The sequence below is a fragment of the Columba livia genome, assembly GCF_036013475.1.
Source record: "Columba livia isolate bColLiv1 breed racing homer chromosome W unlocalized genomic scaffold, bColLiv1.pat.W.v2 SUPER_W_unloc_5, whole genome shotgun sequence".
NCBI classification, from domain to species: Eukaryota; Metazoa; Chordata; class Aves; order Columbiformes; family Columbidae; genus Columba; species Columba livia.
The window spans coordinates 1,929,021-1,948,062 of record NW_027043000.1 but is presented as its reverse complement, the minus strand read 5'-3'; the positions used below and the strand labels follow the sequence as shown (position 1 = coordinate 1,948,062).

At 38.2% G+C, this 19,042-nt stretch overlaps 1 protein-coding gene across 1 annotated transcript; it reads right to left on the bottom strand.

The window, feature by feature from the left end:
• Positions 1 to 988: 988 nt before the first annotated feature.
• LOC135577518 (uncharacterized) lies at positions 989 to 18,701 on the bottom strand. Its single transcript, XM_065047655.1, has 14 exons — positions 18,539 to 18,701; positions 18,283 to 18,382; positions 16,833 to 16,899; positions 15,236 to 15,300; positions 14,017 to 14,044; positions 12,660 to 12,715; positions 11,710 to 11,749; positions 9,158 to 9,219; positions 7,899 to 7,991; positions 7,070 to 7,151; positions 4,559 to 6,138; positions 3,952 to 4,015; positions 2,682 to 2,769; positions 989 to 1,677 (listed from the first exon to the last, which is right to left on the bottom strand). Exons 1-14 carry the CDS (start codon positions 18,571 to 18,573, stop codon positions 1,614 to 1,616), a joined length of 2,424 nt encoding a protein of 807 aa, XP_064903727.1. The 5' UTR covers positions 18,574 to 18,701; the 3' UTR covers positions 989 to 1,613.
• Between the last annotated feature and the right edge of the window lie 341 nt (positions 18,702 to 19,042).

The window sequence follows — 19,042 nt, the reverse complement described above, 5'->3', positions numbered from 1 at the left end:
TAGCATAAAAGGTCTTCATTAAAAATAAGTTCATGCAGGTTGGGTATCCTCATCTGAATAACAGTAGTTTGAAACAAATCTAAGTAATGTTGTTTGGGTTTGTCAGTGTCAGTATCTTCTGTGTTGTGAATTTAACTTCTTTGTTTTTTCTCCTCCCCCACTAAGAATCTGTATGTACGTGATGGGAAAATACAAGAGAAAGTAAAAGTGGATGTGATAGTTCAAGACAATGTTAGAAAAAAGACAGTTAAAGCTTTATTTTGGGTTTGGGGATAAGGGAGATTAGGGGCACGAAGGATTATGTTAAATGGTACGGCTTCTGCTTCCTACTCAAGTTGCCAGGGATGTATAAATTATCCAGGTGTATATATACATATGTGGATATATCTCCATGTATGGATTCTCATATTTGGGAAAGGGATTAAACTATGACACATAATGTAGAAGTTGCAAAAATATATCGCCTTACCAACATTAAACTGCTAACTCTTAAAAATTGTTACTGAAGTCTGACTAGACATTTTCTTCCTTGTCTGAAACTTACGAAGGCCCTTAGGACCATAACTATACAGGACCTATTATAGTAAGGAGAGAGTAGGAGAAGTCACACATAAGGTTTGGTTGTTACTTCTAATGTGCAAAAAATTGAGGAAAACAAGTGCAAAAAATTGTGTCTTCTGTTTGTTTTTCAGAGAGAATGTCAAGGCTCGTCCAAAGGTCTGCATTTAGCTTCACCAGTGCAAGAACTGATTGGTACAGCTTAATCTTATGTAGGTTGGTCAAATATTTTAGTTACAAAACATGTTTCTATTAAAATTCATTAGAAATATTTAATTTATTGAAAACACAGAGGCACTGTTTATCTGGCAAACAATGCAGCAATGAAAACGTGTGAGACCCAGCCACATCACTCTGATGTATTTGCTGTAGGGATACTAACTCCTCATGAGCATTCACATACCTGAAATAAAATGTTGAAAGCAGATAATTGTTGAGAACGGGTTTTTATTTAGAACATATATTTTGTCAGAACACAGAATATAACTGTCAAATTCACTCAAACATATAAAGTTTTATTGAACAATCTACTCTGTGAGCTATGTAGAAAATTTAACATAGCAGGCATATAACAAGTCATAGCGCCTAATACTGCATTTCAATCATCCATCCCAGTTTAGAATTTTTCATGTAGTGTCAATACCCTTATAAAGCACAAACAGGCAGGAATCCAGCAAAAAGAGCTTGATTCTCATCTTAAGACTAATATGTTAAGAATCAAAGCTTATTAGCAGTTAACAAGAAAATACTGATCACACTGTTAGAACAAACACTACTAACTACAAAATTTAAACTTTGCCATAGAACAGAACCCTGATTCCCTGCAATACCTGATGAAGCCAAAGGACTAAGCGCCCTGTCAGAAGGGATGAACCAGTCCTGAAGACTTACATTACAGGTAAGCATAAAACAGGACTAACTGCATGACACATACATAAAATACATCCCTGATTCTTGGAAGAAGAAAGAAAAAACAAAACAAACCCAAACTTTATAAAGCAAAGTTTTTTCTGTAGCAGTCCATGAATGCTCCTTGGTGGGTTTCAACCAGGAAGTCACCCAAGCGATTGCTGGGATTTGTCATCTTTACCCACAGCGTAGCTTAATTTTCTGGATACCCTATAGAAAAGAATTGTTAAGATGACAAAGTAAATTACACAAAAATACTATGCCTGCCAAAACTCTGATGAACAGAATGAAATTGAAACAAATCATCAAAGCAAGATATCTGAACATCTTGACTGTAAACAGCAGCAGGACTCCTTGTCCACATTCCTATGTGCTCTCAGCTAGAGAGAAAACTTTTCATCCTATGTCATTTTAATGTCTCCGTAATGCTACTCTCTTAACCTAAATTATATAAGTATCTCTTAAACTTCCCGATGTAAGCTCGGAATGTATTCACCAATAGCTAAAAGGGAAAGATACAAGTGAGAATGTAATTATTTCCTTGCATATTACTTAAGAAATGGCATATTTTGAACCATTTTGGTTTACATCTGACAATTCAGTATAGCACTATAGCTGTACAACAGCAGTCACACAGAGCTCAAGAAAAGTTTTAGTTATGAACATTTCTTTTTCTGAAATACATCTCTCATAATCACCTTCTCCAGAAAGGCTATCAAGTTTGAGACAGGAAGACAATACTGGTTTCTTTCCACCACCATTCATTACAAATGCAGCATTTTGCCACGTGGCTTAAGCATAAAACTTCTGAGGGCTCTGTAGCCATTAAACAAGAGCTTCACTCCTTGGAACCATATACAAGAACGACACACTACAGGCCCAAGGAAGCTTGTCAGCTGACAGTCCATCTGAGTTATATCTAAAATAATAAATGCGTCTACAAGGAACAGAAAGAAGGACTAGAGTAGCTATTCAGTCAAGCCATCTTACTACCTTACATTCACTGGCCAGCCATGCTGAAGTCTGGCTAGTTTTGTCCAGACACTTACCTCCCAGTGTTTGAGTCTGCAGGTCTGATTAGCTTGGGCTTTCCCAAGCATCCGATCTGATTTTCATTCTAGAAGGACACATGTAAGCAACAGCCTCCACACCTTTAATATAGATGTAAAGCACCAAGAATTTCTTTTGGATTTTCTTTTTGAGGAAGAACTTACCTTTTGCGACAGTACTGTGCATTTCTGGGACTGCTGTAATTCTTCACTGCACTAGGCCAACCAGAGTTGGTACCTGCAATCCCAGATTCTGGTGGTAGAAAACAGTAGTATGAAAAGGATAAGAACAATGCTGAGTAGCATGGACACTACTGTATGTTGTTAAAATGTTAGCCTGTTAAGACATGTGTAATACTTCACTGGCATACTTCAATGAGCAAGTTTCCTTACAAAAATATTCTAATGCAAAAGGTGCTGGCAAAACTTAATTTCCAATACATTTTGCACACTGTACTTAAGTATAAGCTATATTTCTGCAAAAATGCTTATGCCATTAGAAAAACGTAGAAGGAACTGCTGATACCAGAAAAAAAAAACATAATACATAAAGTATTAGTTAAAATTTGAGGAAGGCAAAATAAACAGATGTCCACCTCAAATAAACAAATGATTTACAATTAACCATCAATGAAAACGCAACAAGGCAAGAAACATGCAAAGAAGTACATTTCTTCTGCTATTTTCTTCTTGTATACCAGTTGACAATATTTCAAGGCATCTTCTTCAGTATTTTCCTTTACATGTTAGTTGTTATCTTGATGACAAGGTTCATAAAAATAAAACAAACATTTTACTTAGTAGGAACAAAAGTTCATGTCATGTTACAGACATGCTTTAAACCAAAATTAGATTTTAAAAAGAAAATCAGAATATTAGCATTTTTGAATCTTAAACTAAGCTAGTTTTGGTGGTGTATTTTGAAAATTCTAAAATTCTACTGTCCTGAATTAGCAAAAGCCTTTTTATCCAGGCTAACAATCTAATTCACCTAAGCAAGTGACAGTAGCATGCAACAACTCAATTGCAAGTTTTTGTAAAGATGAAGAATCCAAACAAAAGCATGTGGTTACTCAAGTGTAGGATTAATAAAGTATGCATTTCCTGCTGAACAGGTAGATATGTAAAGTAAAAGCAACAGCAAATTTTAAATAAAATAGAAAAAAGGAAGGGAGAAAACCAATGGGTATAAGCAACACTTTAGTAGGAAAAGTCCCAGTTAACCTAAAGAAAAGCTTCTTAAATTGCTGTTTACATGTGATTCAGAAAACCCTTTTCTGTATAGATTCCTTAAAGGAACACTTGAACATACCCAACTGTTACTGAGGAAGAAGAGCTGTCACCTAGACAGCGGTCTATTGAGATTTGTAGATCTACCCTTGAAGAAGTGCTTGTGATTGCTAAAGCAGTAATTCATAAAGTCTCTGAAACTAACCTTGCAAGGAAGTACCAGGAACACCAAGAAAAGTTTTATCTGACGCAGCATGAAATCCAGAGCCCTGAGAATAAAGCATTAACAGATTACATTGATGGAAAAACTCATGTATTATGTCACAGCTTGCCTCAGAAGAAATGACTGGGAACCTGGAAATAAGGGCTGGATTTAATATTTAAATCAACAAGTCTAATGATTTCAGTGGAACCCGGTAAAGTTTAATTGGTTCGCCTCAATTCGTTCACCTACAAAGTGTTATCATTTCAGAAGGACACCACCTTAATTAACAGGCTCACTGTCTGAGATGATTTAAACCAGTGACACAGTCCATTAAAACACAATCTATTATTGAGCACTGTATAACCACTTTCAAGGTTATTAAATATAGTGAACTTCCTCACATGATCCAGGAGACCTGATACGACTTATATTTAAGCAAATTAAAATCCCCCAAACCCCAAAGATGTAAAACAACTCTACTGACCAAATAGCACAAGTAGTAAGCTGCCACTTGCTTAAAATGCTTCCAGCTCTAATCTATTTTTAAGCCCTTTTCCAAATATCAAAGACTGCACAATATTATTGTTTTACAAGGTCCTTTAACTACCTCACTCTGGCAGTTGTGACTGTCAAAAATGCTGGGGTTACTGACAATGTATGGGTTCAAAAACCTCATGCCGTCGGTCTGAAGTTCAGCGTTTCTTCTGTGAGCAATCTGTTCACATTTTGTTGAAGATAGATAACGTTCCGGTATACCTCTCAGTCGCTTTACTGGTGAACAAAGAGGATCGTTTTGGAAATTCCCCAGTCTTTTAACTCTGGGAGATACAGATAAAGTTTGAACAGGCGAGTTAACCAGAGCATTTACTGTTTCAGACATCTGTACTCCTTCATACTTCTTCAAATTTGAAGCTCTCTGAAACCCAGGAAGTTTTGGAACACCCCCACTACACAATTGCTCATAGATCCTGTCAAATTCTCTATCACACGGTGTATGGGACCTCACAGAATGACTTAAATTACTCTTCACTAATCTTCCTTTATCTTCAAGGTTCTGTGAATTTGCAAGAGATCTTGTCAATGTCAAAGGCTTTTGGATTTCTTGGGGACACAGCTTGTAGGAGAGCTTTTCAAATGCATCATTGTATTTCTGGGGCATCTTTGAAGGACTCTGCTTTGTAGACAACAAGGAAAATAAGTGCTTGTGCTCGAAAGCAATTTGTCTTCCAGAAGTTATTTTTTCAGGATTTATGAGTAAAGTATTTGATGCTCTTGCAAGAGAACAGTTTGCAACAGGTGTAAAAGCATGACTATTGCCATAGGAACTGCAAGTAGATGAATACAACTCTGAGGTATCACCACAAGAAAAGTAATTTTTTTGAGTTTTACTCTCTTTTACCGGATGAAGACCTGTTGACCCTGAACTGGCAGCAGACGTTACAAAACAGTATTCTGAAGGACACTGGTAAGCACATTTTTCACTTTCTTTGCATTTTGGATTAATTGAGACAGTAGTCTGTAACTCATCTTCAACTAGAAACGTCTCTCCCATTGTAGTTATAACATCAGGAAAAACAGTCCGTTTGAAGACTTTTGGGCCTTTTCTAGGAACTAAACTTGAGTCAAAGCAGTCCATTTTGATTTCATTTGTATCAATGTAAGAATAAGGTACCACACCAGACAAATTATTAATGGACCTCTTGTCATCACGAAGTTCTCTATTCTCATTTCCAAAAGTTTGATTCTGGATGTCTTCATGTCTACTGCTGCATATGCTAGGCTGTGCTCGCTTCAGTTTAGGAGGTCTGAACCCTCTTATTTTGACTAAGGTGACATTGAGCTTTGGTCTTCCAGAAGGGTGTCTTCTGTGCCTTAATTGTCCAAACATGTATTTTGACTCTTTTCTCCAAGTCTGCTTTGTCATGAGCCTTGCAAGTAACTCTAACATCCCTGGATACAAGTCTGCAAGAGTTACATTGCTCCAGGAGCATTCCTCATCTGCAGACTGGTATTCTTCCAAGATACTATCACACCAAGTTTTATTCAGTTCTGGGGAAGTCTGATGCCTGGGTATGGTGATTGTCTTTGTTGATATGGGAACATCAGAAAATCCTAACTGTGGAGGTCTGGATGAAGAACATTCATTTGACAATTCTACTTTCCTTCTGCAAACAGCAGCTTGGTTGCCTATTAAAAAACCCCAACCAAATTAATGACAAAACAAAACAAGAAGAAGAATTAAAAAAGCCCCAAATCTATTAGGGCACTTCCACTAATGTATATGACTTAGAAACAAGCCTTACTGTAATAGCATATTTCATTAAGCTTTTTTGCCAGGCTAAATGGATTATTAACATACAATCTATTAGGAAGAAAAAAATAAAAGGTTTTTCCTAACCATATTGATTTCACAGACTACAGAAGACAGAAAAAAAGAGATGTGTTGGAGCCCCTCCCCCCATCTTAAAATAGCTTGATAGATAGATAGACAGAGATCTAAAATGTTTTCATTGTAGAGGAAGACTGCTTTGCTCTTCGTGATTTCTGATCAGAAGGAACAGCCTTATCCAACAGGTTTTGTTACTCTATTTTTATATTACTTTAAAGCATTGTAGTTGGCTAGTACCAGCGCAGCTTTGCTTGCCATAAAGCATGATTAACATAATGCTTTTTGTAGTTGTTAGGCTTGAAGTATTTACACCAAACTTCTATTTTAGGTTTGCATCAAGTCTGGAGAACTTCTGAAAAAAGGAAGTTTACTAGTAAAGTACCACTTTGAGTACCAGTTACCAGCCAACCCAAAGCCATTCATGACATTCCAGAAACAAAAAACTACGCTTTCATTTAATGGAGCGTAATGCTTCTGAATTTTGTAACTATGCATTTTCTTTTTTCCTGGGGCTATTTAAGAAAAGCTGCTTTTATGTATACAAGTTATTTATTTTCTATTTTTTCAAACACATTTTGCCATAAGCAAAATCATGTCTGTCTTCTCTTCAAGAATCCAGTCCGTTGAACTTTACTGTTGGATAAACAGTGCCTCTGTGTTTTCAATACATTAAATATTTCTAATAAATTTTAATAGAAACATGTTTTGTAACTAAAATATTTGACCAACCTCCAAAAGATTTAGCTGTACCAATCAGTTCTTGCACTGGTGAAGCTAAATGCAGACCTTTGGACGAACCTTGACATTCTCTCTGAAAAACAAACAGAAGACACAATCTAATATCCTCAATTTTTTGCACATTAGAAGTAACAACCAAACCTTATGTGTGACTTCTCCTACTCTCTCCTTACTATAATAGGTCCTGTATAGTTATGGTCCTAAGGGCCTTCGTAAGTTTCAGACAAGGAAGAAAATGTCTAGTCAGACTTCAGTAACAATTTTTAAGAGTTAGCAGTTTAATCTTGGAAAGGCTATTTATTTTTGCAAATTCTACATTATGTGTCATAGTTTAATCCCTTTCCCAAATATGAGAATCCATACATGGAGATATATACATATATGTATATATACACCTGGATAATTTATACATCCCTGGCAACTTGAGTAGGAAACAGAAGCCATACCATGTAACAGAATCCTTCGTGCCCCTAATCTCCCTTATCCCCAAACCCAAAATAAAGCTAAAACTCTCTTTTTCTCTACAACCTTCAAATTTAGGCTTTTCAGAAAAGTGAAGTGAGGATCAACTCACACCTCAGGGTTCAAAGAACAAAGTAGAAAAAAAAGAAAAAAAAAAATGGATATAGTCTGCACTGTTTCTTACAAATCATTGCTGTCAGAGACCTGAGATGCTGTGATATTTATGTAATTAGCAAGCAAGAGAGGAACAATGATAGAACAGCAGAGAAGTTGTATTAGAATTCATGGTGCTGCACAGTTAGAGAGCTCTTACTTTATTCTACTTAGCTAATAACTTAGAACAGGTGAAATATGTTACCATAATCCATCCGGGAATTTTTCTAACATTGTCTTGAACTATCACATCCACTTTTACTTTCTCTTGTATTTTCCCATCACGTACATGCAGATTCTTAGTGGGGGAGGAGAAAAAACAAAAAAGTTAAATTCAAAACACAGAAGATCCTGACACTGACAAACCCAAACAACATTACTTAGATTTGTTTCAAACTACTGTTATTCAGATGAGGATACCCAACCTGCATGAACTTATTTTTAATGAAGACATTTTATGCTAAAAATAGCCCAAGAGGGAACCTTATGTGAAGACATATTAAAAAAAAAAGAGATAAATAGCTGGTTTCTTGATGCAGCAAAAAGCACACACTGCCTCAGAAGACCTACTGATAAATACAAACCCCCAAAACCCCTAACAACAAAGAAAAAAAAAAAAAGAGTCCTAGTGTTAGGTTACAAATCACTGGTAATTACAGCTGCAAATCTTTATGTATATATTATTAATATTCCCTGAGTTCATATACAAATTAAGGCCTACTCTGTAATTCACCTCTATGTAAAATCTAAAAGCATTTGGTGATAAACGGCAAATGTTTTCCATTAGTGAAACTCTTGCTTTCTGAAGTGGTTTGTATTAGTTGTTGTCAGGGACATGACAATGCCTAGCACTATCCTGAACAAGCAAGGACAGTAAATTCAGTTTTCATAATTGGTATTTGAGCAAGCAGAACACAGGATTAGTATGGCTGCACACACACAATGTGTGTTGTACTTCTCCGCATCAGTGTAACTACTCTGGGTAGCCCATAGTCTAGTTTGGGAAACAACAGCAGGATATTCCAGTCTGCTTCTGTTATGGTAGCCATTATCTCAGAATTATTTTTTTAAAACAAAACACCATGTTACCTGCTTATGTTAGGCTCTCAGGTGAATGACCATATTTTTATAAGTTTTCTCATTTTGTGATTCATCTGGTTATTCTTTTTCCATACCTATCGCAGCCTTTCTCAGAGTTGCCTGTTCTATGCAATACACTACATTGCTTTCTCTGGTATACTAATAATACCAAGACAAAATATTACTTCATATTGGCCTTCATGACATTATTTATTGAACCTCTCTCTTGTTACACTTGCTGAAAAAACGCATTAATATGCAGGCTACATGGAGTCTTCTGCTGACTGCATCAACACCACAGGCATATGTAAGCTATTCAAATAATTCAATCACGTCTATTGAACATAAAATTATTCCGTTGCGTTAGACATCAGATATTTTTACCTGTAAGTGAACGTCTCGAAGTTTTCTTCTTACTGAAACTGTATCGGTATCACTTTCTTCACCTACAATTTGAAAATAAATACTAAATAAAACCTAGTTGAACTCAAAACCAAACCAGAAATGTTTTTAAACACACCCTGTATGACTCATTTGCTAACAGGTTTCATTTTAGAAAACTCTTTTCTACACTAAAACTGTTTATCTGTATTACCTTTCCATTTCAAGTCAAATTTAAAAGCATGGCTTACAGAGTCCTAAGTGGCATGAGTGGAACAAAGAGTGGAGATAACTTGTTTGCAACCAGTTCTTCAAGATTTACGCTAACAATTTCAGATGGGAAATATTTTCTAAGTACTGAACGGCAAGATTCACTATTAATTAAGGTATCATTCCCACTTATTTCCTACTACATTCCTAAATTTCCCAACAAAGACAGTGAGGACCTTCTACTATGCTTCCTTTTCCTAGTTGCTTCTTGTCAAGACTGCCTTAGAACTGCCAAGGCAAGAAATAAGACACACTTAATAATATTGAAAAGCAAATCCAAATCTTCCAACTTAATTTTTAGGTATTCTATGTGGTATGTTTGTGAATGAAACACAATAAAGCATTTCTTTGCTAGGTGTATCAGGCCTTCCAATTCATCACTAGCTAAAGCCTTAGTCTTTCATGATCAGAAAACAAGTAGCTGCATTCTAAGTTCTCATTTCTGAAATTCCCTGGCTGTTATATCGTTGTCCCATGATCGTGTTCATCACAGGGAGGGAAAGGGGAAAGGAGAATACCCCTGAAAATGGAAAAAAAGAGTGAAAGATCTGGTTATGATACCTACGACACCGCTGCCTCTTGACACTATCCCTAAATTATTAAAAAGCGAATGAAAATATATTCCAACTTATCCCATCTTCCATTTTTGTCCCCTGTCACTGCAGTCGTCACCTAAAGCTTTGTGGACACCTGCTGCCATAGAGCTAAAATAAAGACACATATGAAAGAAACTGTATCTTTGTGGGAAACAACACAATTTCACATCATCTGGTGAAAATGTTGAGCAAACGGAGGGTCGTCTTTGACAGTTTACCTGACCCCAGCAGAATTGTTTTATTAGAACTGAAACCCATACTTGTCAGATTATCAAAGTTTCTTCCCACATGACTAAAAGAAAAAAAAGTTAGCACTTTATCCACAGGAAACCAGTTACCAAGCATCAATAGTGGAGGAAGCAGTGAAAATGTTAATGTTATCATCTGGAAAAGTTTCAGCCTCCAATTGCTGCTCTAACAGCTAATACTCGCTTTCTGCCATTCAGTAGTCTTTATCCAGTAGAACTGGGCACAAATCTGGCACACAAATCTGGAAATTCAGGAACACCTTTGTTGCTCAAGTGCAGGAGAGAGAGGAAAAATGAAAACTTCCACCTTTCTCTCTGAAAAATTTGACCAATAATACAGGAAGTTATTTCACTGGAAATGCACTCAATACAATGTCATCTAAAAGAGATATCATTACCTAAAAGAGATATCTTACAGAAGAGTTGAACATATTAGTAGGGAGGTAACTGTAAACATTAAGTTTTGACTTGGATACAATCTTCTGAACTTGAATACACTTAGATAAATATACAACGCAGATTGAACTTTCCCCTTTCTCTCCAAATTAATTATTCTGTGATACTACCCTAATAGATACAGGGAATTGTTCAGATATCACTATAATTTGCTGTGCTACTTCCTGTGAAACCAAAGGAGGTAGACCTAATAATTTTCCCAATTAAGGGAAGACCAATACTTTCATGTACAGGTGAGAGCTGTTTGGTTTATTTGTACCTGCTGTTGATAGGCTTTGCATACTTTCAGAACAAAAGTACTGTATAAAACCTGGAAGAAACACTGCCTTCACTACGAAGTGTCTCTGAATGAATACTAAAGATGGAAAAAACCTGCTAAAACTAAAATTTTAGCTAAAGCAGCTAGAAATACTCTTTTTTCTTAAGAGTTGGCATGTCCTATTGCTAACCTTTTGTATATTAAAAAAACCCAAACACACACACACAAAAATAAATCCTCTCCAGTCTCTTCATAGAACATTTACAAGAGGAGGAGGAGGAGGAGGAGGAGGGGATAATCATATTATTGCACACTGCTATGAAGCTACCAGAGTATGAACTGCATCCCTCATTTATCCCATGAGTGCAAAAGACACAAAGGACACTTAAAGAAGCTAAGCTACAGACGCCTCTGAAATTCGTTTCCTGTATTTCACTACACGGGTTAAGAAAACACAAGGTTACAGGGTTGAGAAAACACAAGGTTACATTTTCTAACTTAGCAGAAATTATTTTATCATTCAAATACATATTTGAAATTACACTCTCAAATGACAGGAGGACAAATTTCAGATGATTGCTATTTTCTGTTTTCCCTCAAGAAGGAAGCAATCATCTGCCTTGGTGACAGCTATGCGTGTGAAGCACCTAATATATACCAGATCATGAGTAATACAAGTTTCAAAAAGCAAAAAAAAATATCTAAAAAGTAAATGAAAACACCCACCTGTATCAGATGTATTCACACCAGAGGTCTCAGGAGATTCCTTAAAAGAACATTAAAGGAATTTTAAGACCTGGTAGCATAAGCTATATTAACCAGTCTGTTGTATTCAGCACTGGTGAGGCCCCACCTTGAATACTGTGCTCAGTTTTGGGCCCCTCACTACAAGAAAAACATGGGGGTGCTGGAGAGAGTGCAGAGGAGGGTGACGAAGCTGGCGAGGGGTCTGGAGCACAAGTCTGATGAGGAGCGGCTGAGGGAACTGGGGCTGTTTAGCCTGGAGAAAAGGAGGCTGAGGGGAGACCTTATCGCTCTCTACAACCCTGAAAGGAGGCTGTTGCATGGAGTGTGTTGGTCTCTTCTCCCAGGTAACAAGTGATAGGACAAGAGGAAATGGCCTCAAGTTGTCCCAGGGGAGGTTTAGGTTGGATATTAGGAAAAAATTCTTCACAGAAAGGGTTGTCAGGCTGCCCAGGGAAGTGGTGGAGTCACCATTCCCGGAAGCATTCAAAAGATGTGTAGATGAACTTCTTAAGGACATGGTTTAGTGACAGAGTTAGGTTAATGGTTGGACACAATGATCTCGAGGGCCTTTTCCAACCAAAATGATTCTATGATTCTGCGCACCTAGCAAGTAAAGACACATGTTTCCTAAAATAATGCAACTACATGCGGGGAACTACAAAACAATTGTTTAATAAGGTATCTAAAAATTTGAAGAGCTGCAGTAGAACTGCAGCAAAATACTTTAAGACATCATTTTTTTTTTTTTTTTTTTTTTTCAGAAGTTCTTACTTAAGGAGAACAAAGTGATTCAATTTAGCAATGAGCAGGCCTTTAAAAATCTGTAGGTATAGTACAGGATCACCTGTTCATGATTATTTTCTCAACTTTTGAGTACATACTTTTCCTAAAGAGGGTTTGTAACAGTAGACGGAATGCAGTGCCCATACCTGATGTCCCGTTGAATGTCCATCCTCAAAATCACTGTTATCTTGCTTTGACATTTCTTAGCATGCACAGGAGGAACAAAATAATTCTATTTCAATTTGATAAGACACAGACCAATATTATACCCGAACTCATTAATTGATCATTTGTATATACTCTTACTTGGAAAAATATTTAACATTGACATTTTGCAAATGGAGAACTTATATAGGACTGATACAAAGAGCAGATAAGTGACAGAACAATGTTCTAGTCAAATACAGCATGACTGAATGCATGTGACTTAAATAATAAAAATAGTACATGTGCTAAGCAGCTATGTTTACCCTACTCAAGACTGTCACTAAACAAAGGGTTCACTGCTGGATGCTTACTTTACGACTTGTAGCACAGATTGTGACCAGTCATTTTCTGTAGTTTTCAGACCCTTCGGCATATATTTTCTAAAAGCTGGAGGCAAAGGCCTGGACCACCTGAATCTTTTTATATCAGACCCTTCCCAGCTCAACGTTTTAATTATATGCTGATTCAAAGTATACCTGAAGCCTGTGTGGAAAACCTTTTTGGTAGGATTATAGAGAGACAGAGACACTAGATTGTGTTTTGTCCTCAGATGTTCAGCTAAGGGTTTCTTAGATGAATGTCATGAAATAAGCAACACCAAAGAAAAAAAAGACTGCAAAGCCTTAAGAATATAAAGCCCAACATATCTGTGCTGTACTACACATCAGCTTTCCCCCCCAATCATTTATTCCAGTAAAAACTTGTATTTTATTGGAACATACAGGACCTTTTCAGAACAATGAGAAAATCTTCATATGGCATACATCACCCTAAGTAGTATCAGAATTACACTTAGCTGTGCAGTCTTGATTTGACTTTCATCGTGATACTTGGTCTCTAATGAACCTTTTCCTGCAGGCAGCCTGATTCATTCAGTATACAGAATAATCTGCTAAATTTTTGATAGTTCATCATGCAACTTAATGAGATTCTTTTAACACTCATTTTTTGATATGCCTGCTTATCTAATTATTTCAAAAAGTTAGCAACTTCCAAATCTCTCCACCTGAACATCCATGTAACTTAGGGCTGGAATTTTCAGATTCAATGAACATCTGCTGAAACTGACATATACAACAACAAGCTATTATTTTAAACAACTTGTGATGACACCAATATCAATTATAATGTATTTACTGAAGCTTTTAATTATGAACATTATTGGTTTTGTGTGGTTCCCCCCACAAAAAACAGTGAGTATCCTAGAGAGTTTGGCATAAAACCAGGATGTCTTCTATTAAGTCAAGACTCTTTGGATAAGATAATCTATGGCACTTATTTTCTTAAACACTTTACCTGCATTCCTTTCACTTCCTCTGCTACACTGCAATTAGAAACAGGAAAAAAAGAAACATCAGAAGAATATTAGAATAGTAATTAATGGATGCCTTTGTTTACTTTGGTACATCTCACAACTAGGCACTTCCTAAATAATAATTCCGTTTCCATCAGGTTTCCCACGGCCTGATCAGAAAAGCCACAAATACTATACATGTTAAAAGTTACCTGATCACTTACTTCTTGTCATACTATTGCTGTTAAAATCGCTACAAGAATGTAAGCTTTAGCTACCTTGGCCCAGGCTAAGACAGATAATTCCTCTTACAGTCCTTAATGTATTTAGTCTGTAAAGTTGTGCAGCAAGGATTAGTAGATGATGCACAAGGTATTACCCAGGAGCGGAAAAGGAAAGGGAAATACAGCCCCTTTGCTCTCTCCATTAGATACTCTCTTGTTTCCCAAGACTGAATTTTACCCCTTGTCCCCTCACTCTGTGGGGTCCCAAACAGCTTCTGTGTTAACTCCCAAGGCACACCACATAACTTAGCTTTTTAGGCAGATATTAGGAACGTAGCAACAAGGTGACTTTTGGCAGTTACGGCAGAAACACTGAGATTTAGAATAAATTCACTGTTGAGTTCTTATGAGGGAGTTCAGGAAATAGTAAAAGAAGTAACTGCTTGTTCAATGTAAGTACTCAGAATAAAAAAAATACAGATCACACAACAGTAATGGCTTTAGTCTGGCAAAGACAGCAAGTGCTGAGACTGCAAAGATACTTTAATTACTGTAGCATTATTTTGCAGGGAAAAAAAACAAAAAATCTAATGATGAAACCAGTAAAACATCTGGAATTGAAGAGCTGATTACCTGAACCAAGATAAATTGATTCAATACTTGTTAACTTCAATGACAATGTTCTGATGAGATCCAAAAGTACACATTCCCATCAGCCAGGACGTAAAAAAAAACAAACATTTATTTTTTCCAGGTTTACTAGTGGTGCTTACCACTGGTAAATGGTCATCTATTTTAGTCTGTCTCATCTGACAGTCTTAACCAATTTATCCTAAACCCCTGTTTTAAGGCAGATGTTGAATTAATGGATTAATACCTCTTGCAAATATGATATGGCACAGCGAGATTTGAATTTATTCCTATAGATATTATATATGAAGGAAAAAGAAACATTACTACAAACTGCATAGAAGTTTATAGCTACATTAATAGCTACCTCAAATACTTCCTCCTGCCATTTTCTAAGGTCCTCGGTTGACACATCCTCCCATGATTTTGGTCCTAGAAATAACAAGAGAGATCAGTATAAACACAGCTTTTCTTACAGCACTATATATACCCAGTATCATTCTAACAAACAGACATTTAGGAAGAACATATTACATAGTAACAACACATTATCAAATCTGAACACCCTCCAAAAAAATTGTAGAATCAAAACCTCATGGGTAAACAAGCCAAGAGAAAATTGTAATTCTAAGTTAATTGAGAAGTCAGGCAAAACAAAACAACAAAAAAAATCACATGCTAAGTCTAACAACACTAAGCTAAAATCCAAGGAGCATTACAGCCGCACATGCCATGAAGAGGGGAAAAAAAAGCAAAATATTTTACGCTTATAATTTTATTGAATGCATGCTGACTACATGGTTTCTGACGTTAGTTAAAGCCATAGTTAAGGCTTGACAGGACTGAGATCCGTATTAATTCCATACTGAATAGAGGTTAGTAAACCGAAAGTATAAGCCAGCCTTTACACATCAATGGTTGTGAATTACAGTGCTGCTGTATGCCACCCTCTCCTTCTCTTGATGGACAACGTATACAAAATGCTATGAAATGCAAGTTTCCCAGTCTATAAAAGCCTTTAAAAGGTAAATCATATTTGGTGCAATGATTAGATAAGGCTTGGTACTGTGGTAGCACATCACGTGTAGGTGTGCTAAGTTATACTTTACAAGAATTGATAAAGTGACTTAGGAAACATAATTATCACTTCAGTGATAATAAAAACTGGTAGAACATTTCATTTCCCTGTAAAGCCACCAAGACGCTAAGTCATAAGTCCTACTAAAACCCCAAGCAAAGTATTTTAGAACAACAGGGTTTTTTTTTCCCCCAATAAACTCTCCATAAGCCTTGTCAACTCTATAACGGATCAACGTTTATAATGAAACACTGGAAAAATATGACATAGCACGATGTGGTACAGATTTATGCTAACCACTGAAACATTCAATGAAAAGTTAAAGAGACTATCCACCCAGTTCCCCCTGGCATTTGACATAAGAGAAACTTATCAGAGCAGCTTTCAGAACACTAAGCGGAAAGGAAATTACACAGTCCATTCATGTGTATCAACTTCCTGCCAATACCTCCATTTACAGAATCACAGAATATTAGGGATTGGAAAGAACCTCAAAAGATCATCTAGTCCAATCTCCCTGCCGGAGCAGGAACACCTAGATGAGGTTACACAGGACGGTGTCATTCCTTTGTTTTCCTCTCAGTCTTCTTCACTTTGATTCTTCTTCTTACAAGTCATCTAAATATTAACCATTGTTACCCTGAACTTTGCTAATAACTCTTTTCTGTTGTCTAAAACAGAGCACGCAATAGACCAAAATGGTGCATATAAAGAAAATCTCCAGGTATTACATGCATGCCTCAAAGTTTACATATGAAAGGCCACACCAAAGTGTACAAAATTCAGCATCTTCTGCCATCAAATGTTATATAACTTCCACCAGTTGCATGCTTGACTAAGTATAAATACACAGCACGTAAATATTGAAGCTTTACGAAGTTCTTACCGTCAGGCGTACTGTAAGTGAGAGTTTCCATGGAGATAAGTAAATCATCTTCAAAAGGATGATTATACTAAATAAAAAGGACCATTAAAGATTAGAATAAATGCTTGCAGTGATGTTTTTAACATGCATTTTAAGTATTGTTTTTACACAATTTTGTTTTGACCAAAACATGAAATTATCCACATGCTGCTCTATTGGCTGAAGTTAGCAATCTCAAAACTTTAATTCCTAGAAAAAACACACATATTTTAAGCATATGTATGAGTTGTTCAATCTCAAGGCATAAGCCAGTTGCTGACAAAACGAGGCTTCAGCGAGTTCTCAAAAACGGTTAAGTTACTTAAGTACAGAGCTTCTAAACTCCCTCTGTCGTAACTGGAAGCAGCCACTTACCAGAGACCTACAGGTCATGACATATGAAAATGTCATCCAGTCTAATGCGAGATGAGGAAAACATTCTAGAAACAGAGTCTTGTGGCTTTTTTTTAAGTTGTTGGAAACCATTGCTGAGGTACTAACAGGCTAACTCCTGTTCTTACCTCTGCTGTCAGAGTGGTTCCAAAGAATGTTTATTGATATGGTAATAGGTGCTTTGTATGTAAATATGGCCTTATATATAAATATATATATATATATAGCCTTATGCTAGCACCTAGACATTAACACAAAACATTTATCTGAACTGCAAAGCTGACATCCCTGAATAAATACGTGCATCTCTGGATGGAGGTGTATGGTTCTCACATCTTTAGCAGAAAATAGCTCTGAAGTAAGGAGGATTTGTGGAGGGAGTTTCACTTCTGTCTGTAATTTTTTTGAAAATACCTCATCTAATGCTAGCTAAAATGGATTAAGGGCACTACAAAGACAACTCGGACTTCTAAGTTCAAAAAAAAAAACTGGCAATCCCTGATGCAAGTGTTACTCACGCCAAAGTTCAGCACAAACTGCGAAGCTGCGTGAGGCCCCGGGTGACTGCTGCTTTCAGCAGCCAGGAAAAACGGGAGCTTGTGACACCAGAAGTAACTAATTGACAAAGAGAGTTCAGTGCCAGTTACTGCAAATCAGCACACGGAAAGAAAAATGAACGTGTCGGCACTAACAGAGCAGGACTTAAGAGGTGGCCAGGGAGGATCGGAGTGGAGAGCCCGGCCACCGCGCCAGGAGAGGCAGGCAGGGAGGGCCGCGCTGCCCGGCAGCCTGCCAGAGGCGGACAGACGGACGCACAAGGGCGGCCAGGCCCCGCCGCACACCATTTCGGCAAAAGGGACCATAAAAGCGCACGGCGCTCCTCAGACAGGCAGGGGCGAGGCCGGGCGGCAGCAGCCTGAAGGTCGCGCCGCTGACAGAGCGTCCCCGCCAAGCCCGCCTCAGGACGGCGACGGAAACAAAAAGCCGCTGCCAACGGCTCCCGCCATCCAACGTCCGCGGCGTCGCGCGCGGCCCTCACCCTCTCCAAGATGCTGTTGATGGTGGCCATGAAGCGGGCGTTGCTCCGACGCAGGGACTCCTCCAGGGACATGGCGCACGGGCTGGGCTCCTCCGCAGCGCTGCGGGAATGACAGCGGCCGCTCCGCACACGCACCCAGCCGTGCGCGTTTGCTCACCTCGACCCCAACCCGACTTCCACCGCCGTCAGACACTCCCACCCCGCCCCACGCCAATTCAAATTGCGCACCGACTCGCCCCCTCCGCCTCTACCCCACCTCTGACTGGGTCTCGCACAGGCGCCGCAGCCCATCCGAGTACGCGGCCAGGAGCGCTTCTTATTCTGATTCTAGAGCTCCTATTGGCCGCGGGGTCAGGCGCAGGCGCAGCTCGCCGAACTCTGTGCTTGGGTTGGGGGGCGGTGGCGGTCCCGGCCTTGTGGCTGTTTCCCGACCGCTGGCTCCTCCTGTCGGGTGGGTCCTGGAGCCGTGGCCCGCCTGCGGGCTGTAGCCGCTGCTTAGTGGTCGTGGGCCGTGTGGGGTTGGTTGCTCTGAGGAGAGCTCTGCCAGCGGGAACGCTGCTGGGGTGAACGTGGCGGCCCAGGGACCAGGAAATTCTGCTTTCCCTGCAAGGTGGTGCCCTGCCATTGGCAAAAGGCCAATATTTAAAAAAGAAGACCATGAGCCACTTCATGTAAAACTGTTTGTTTGTTTGTTTGTTTTGAGTTTGTTTTGTTTTTTGTTTGTTTGTTTTAAGCAAGGCTTAGCCGGGGCTCCCTGGAT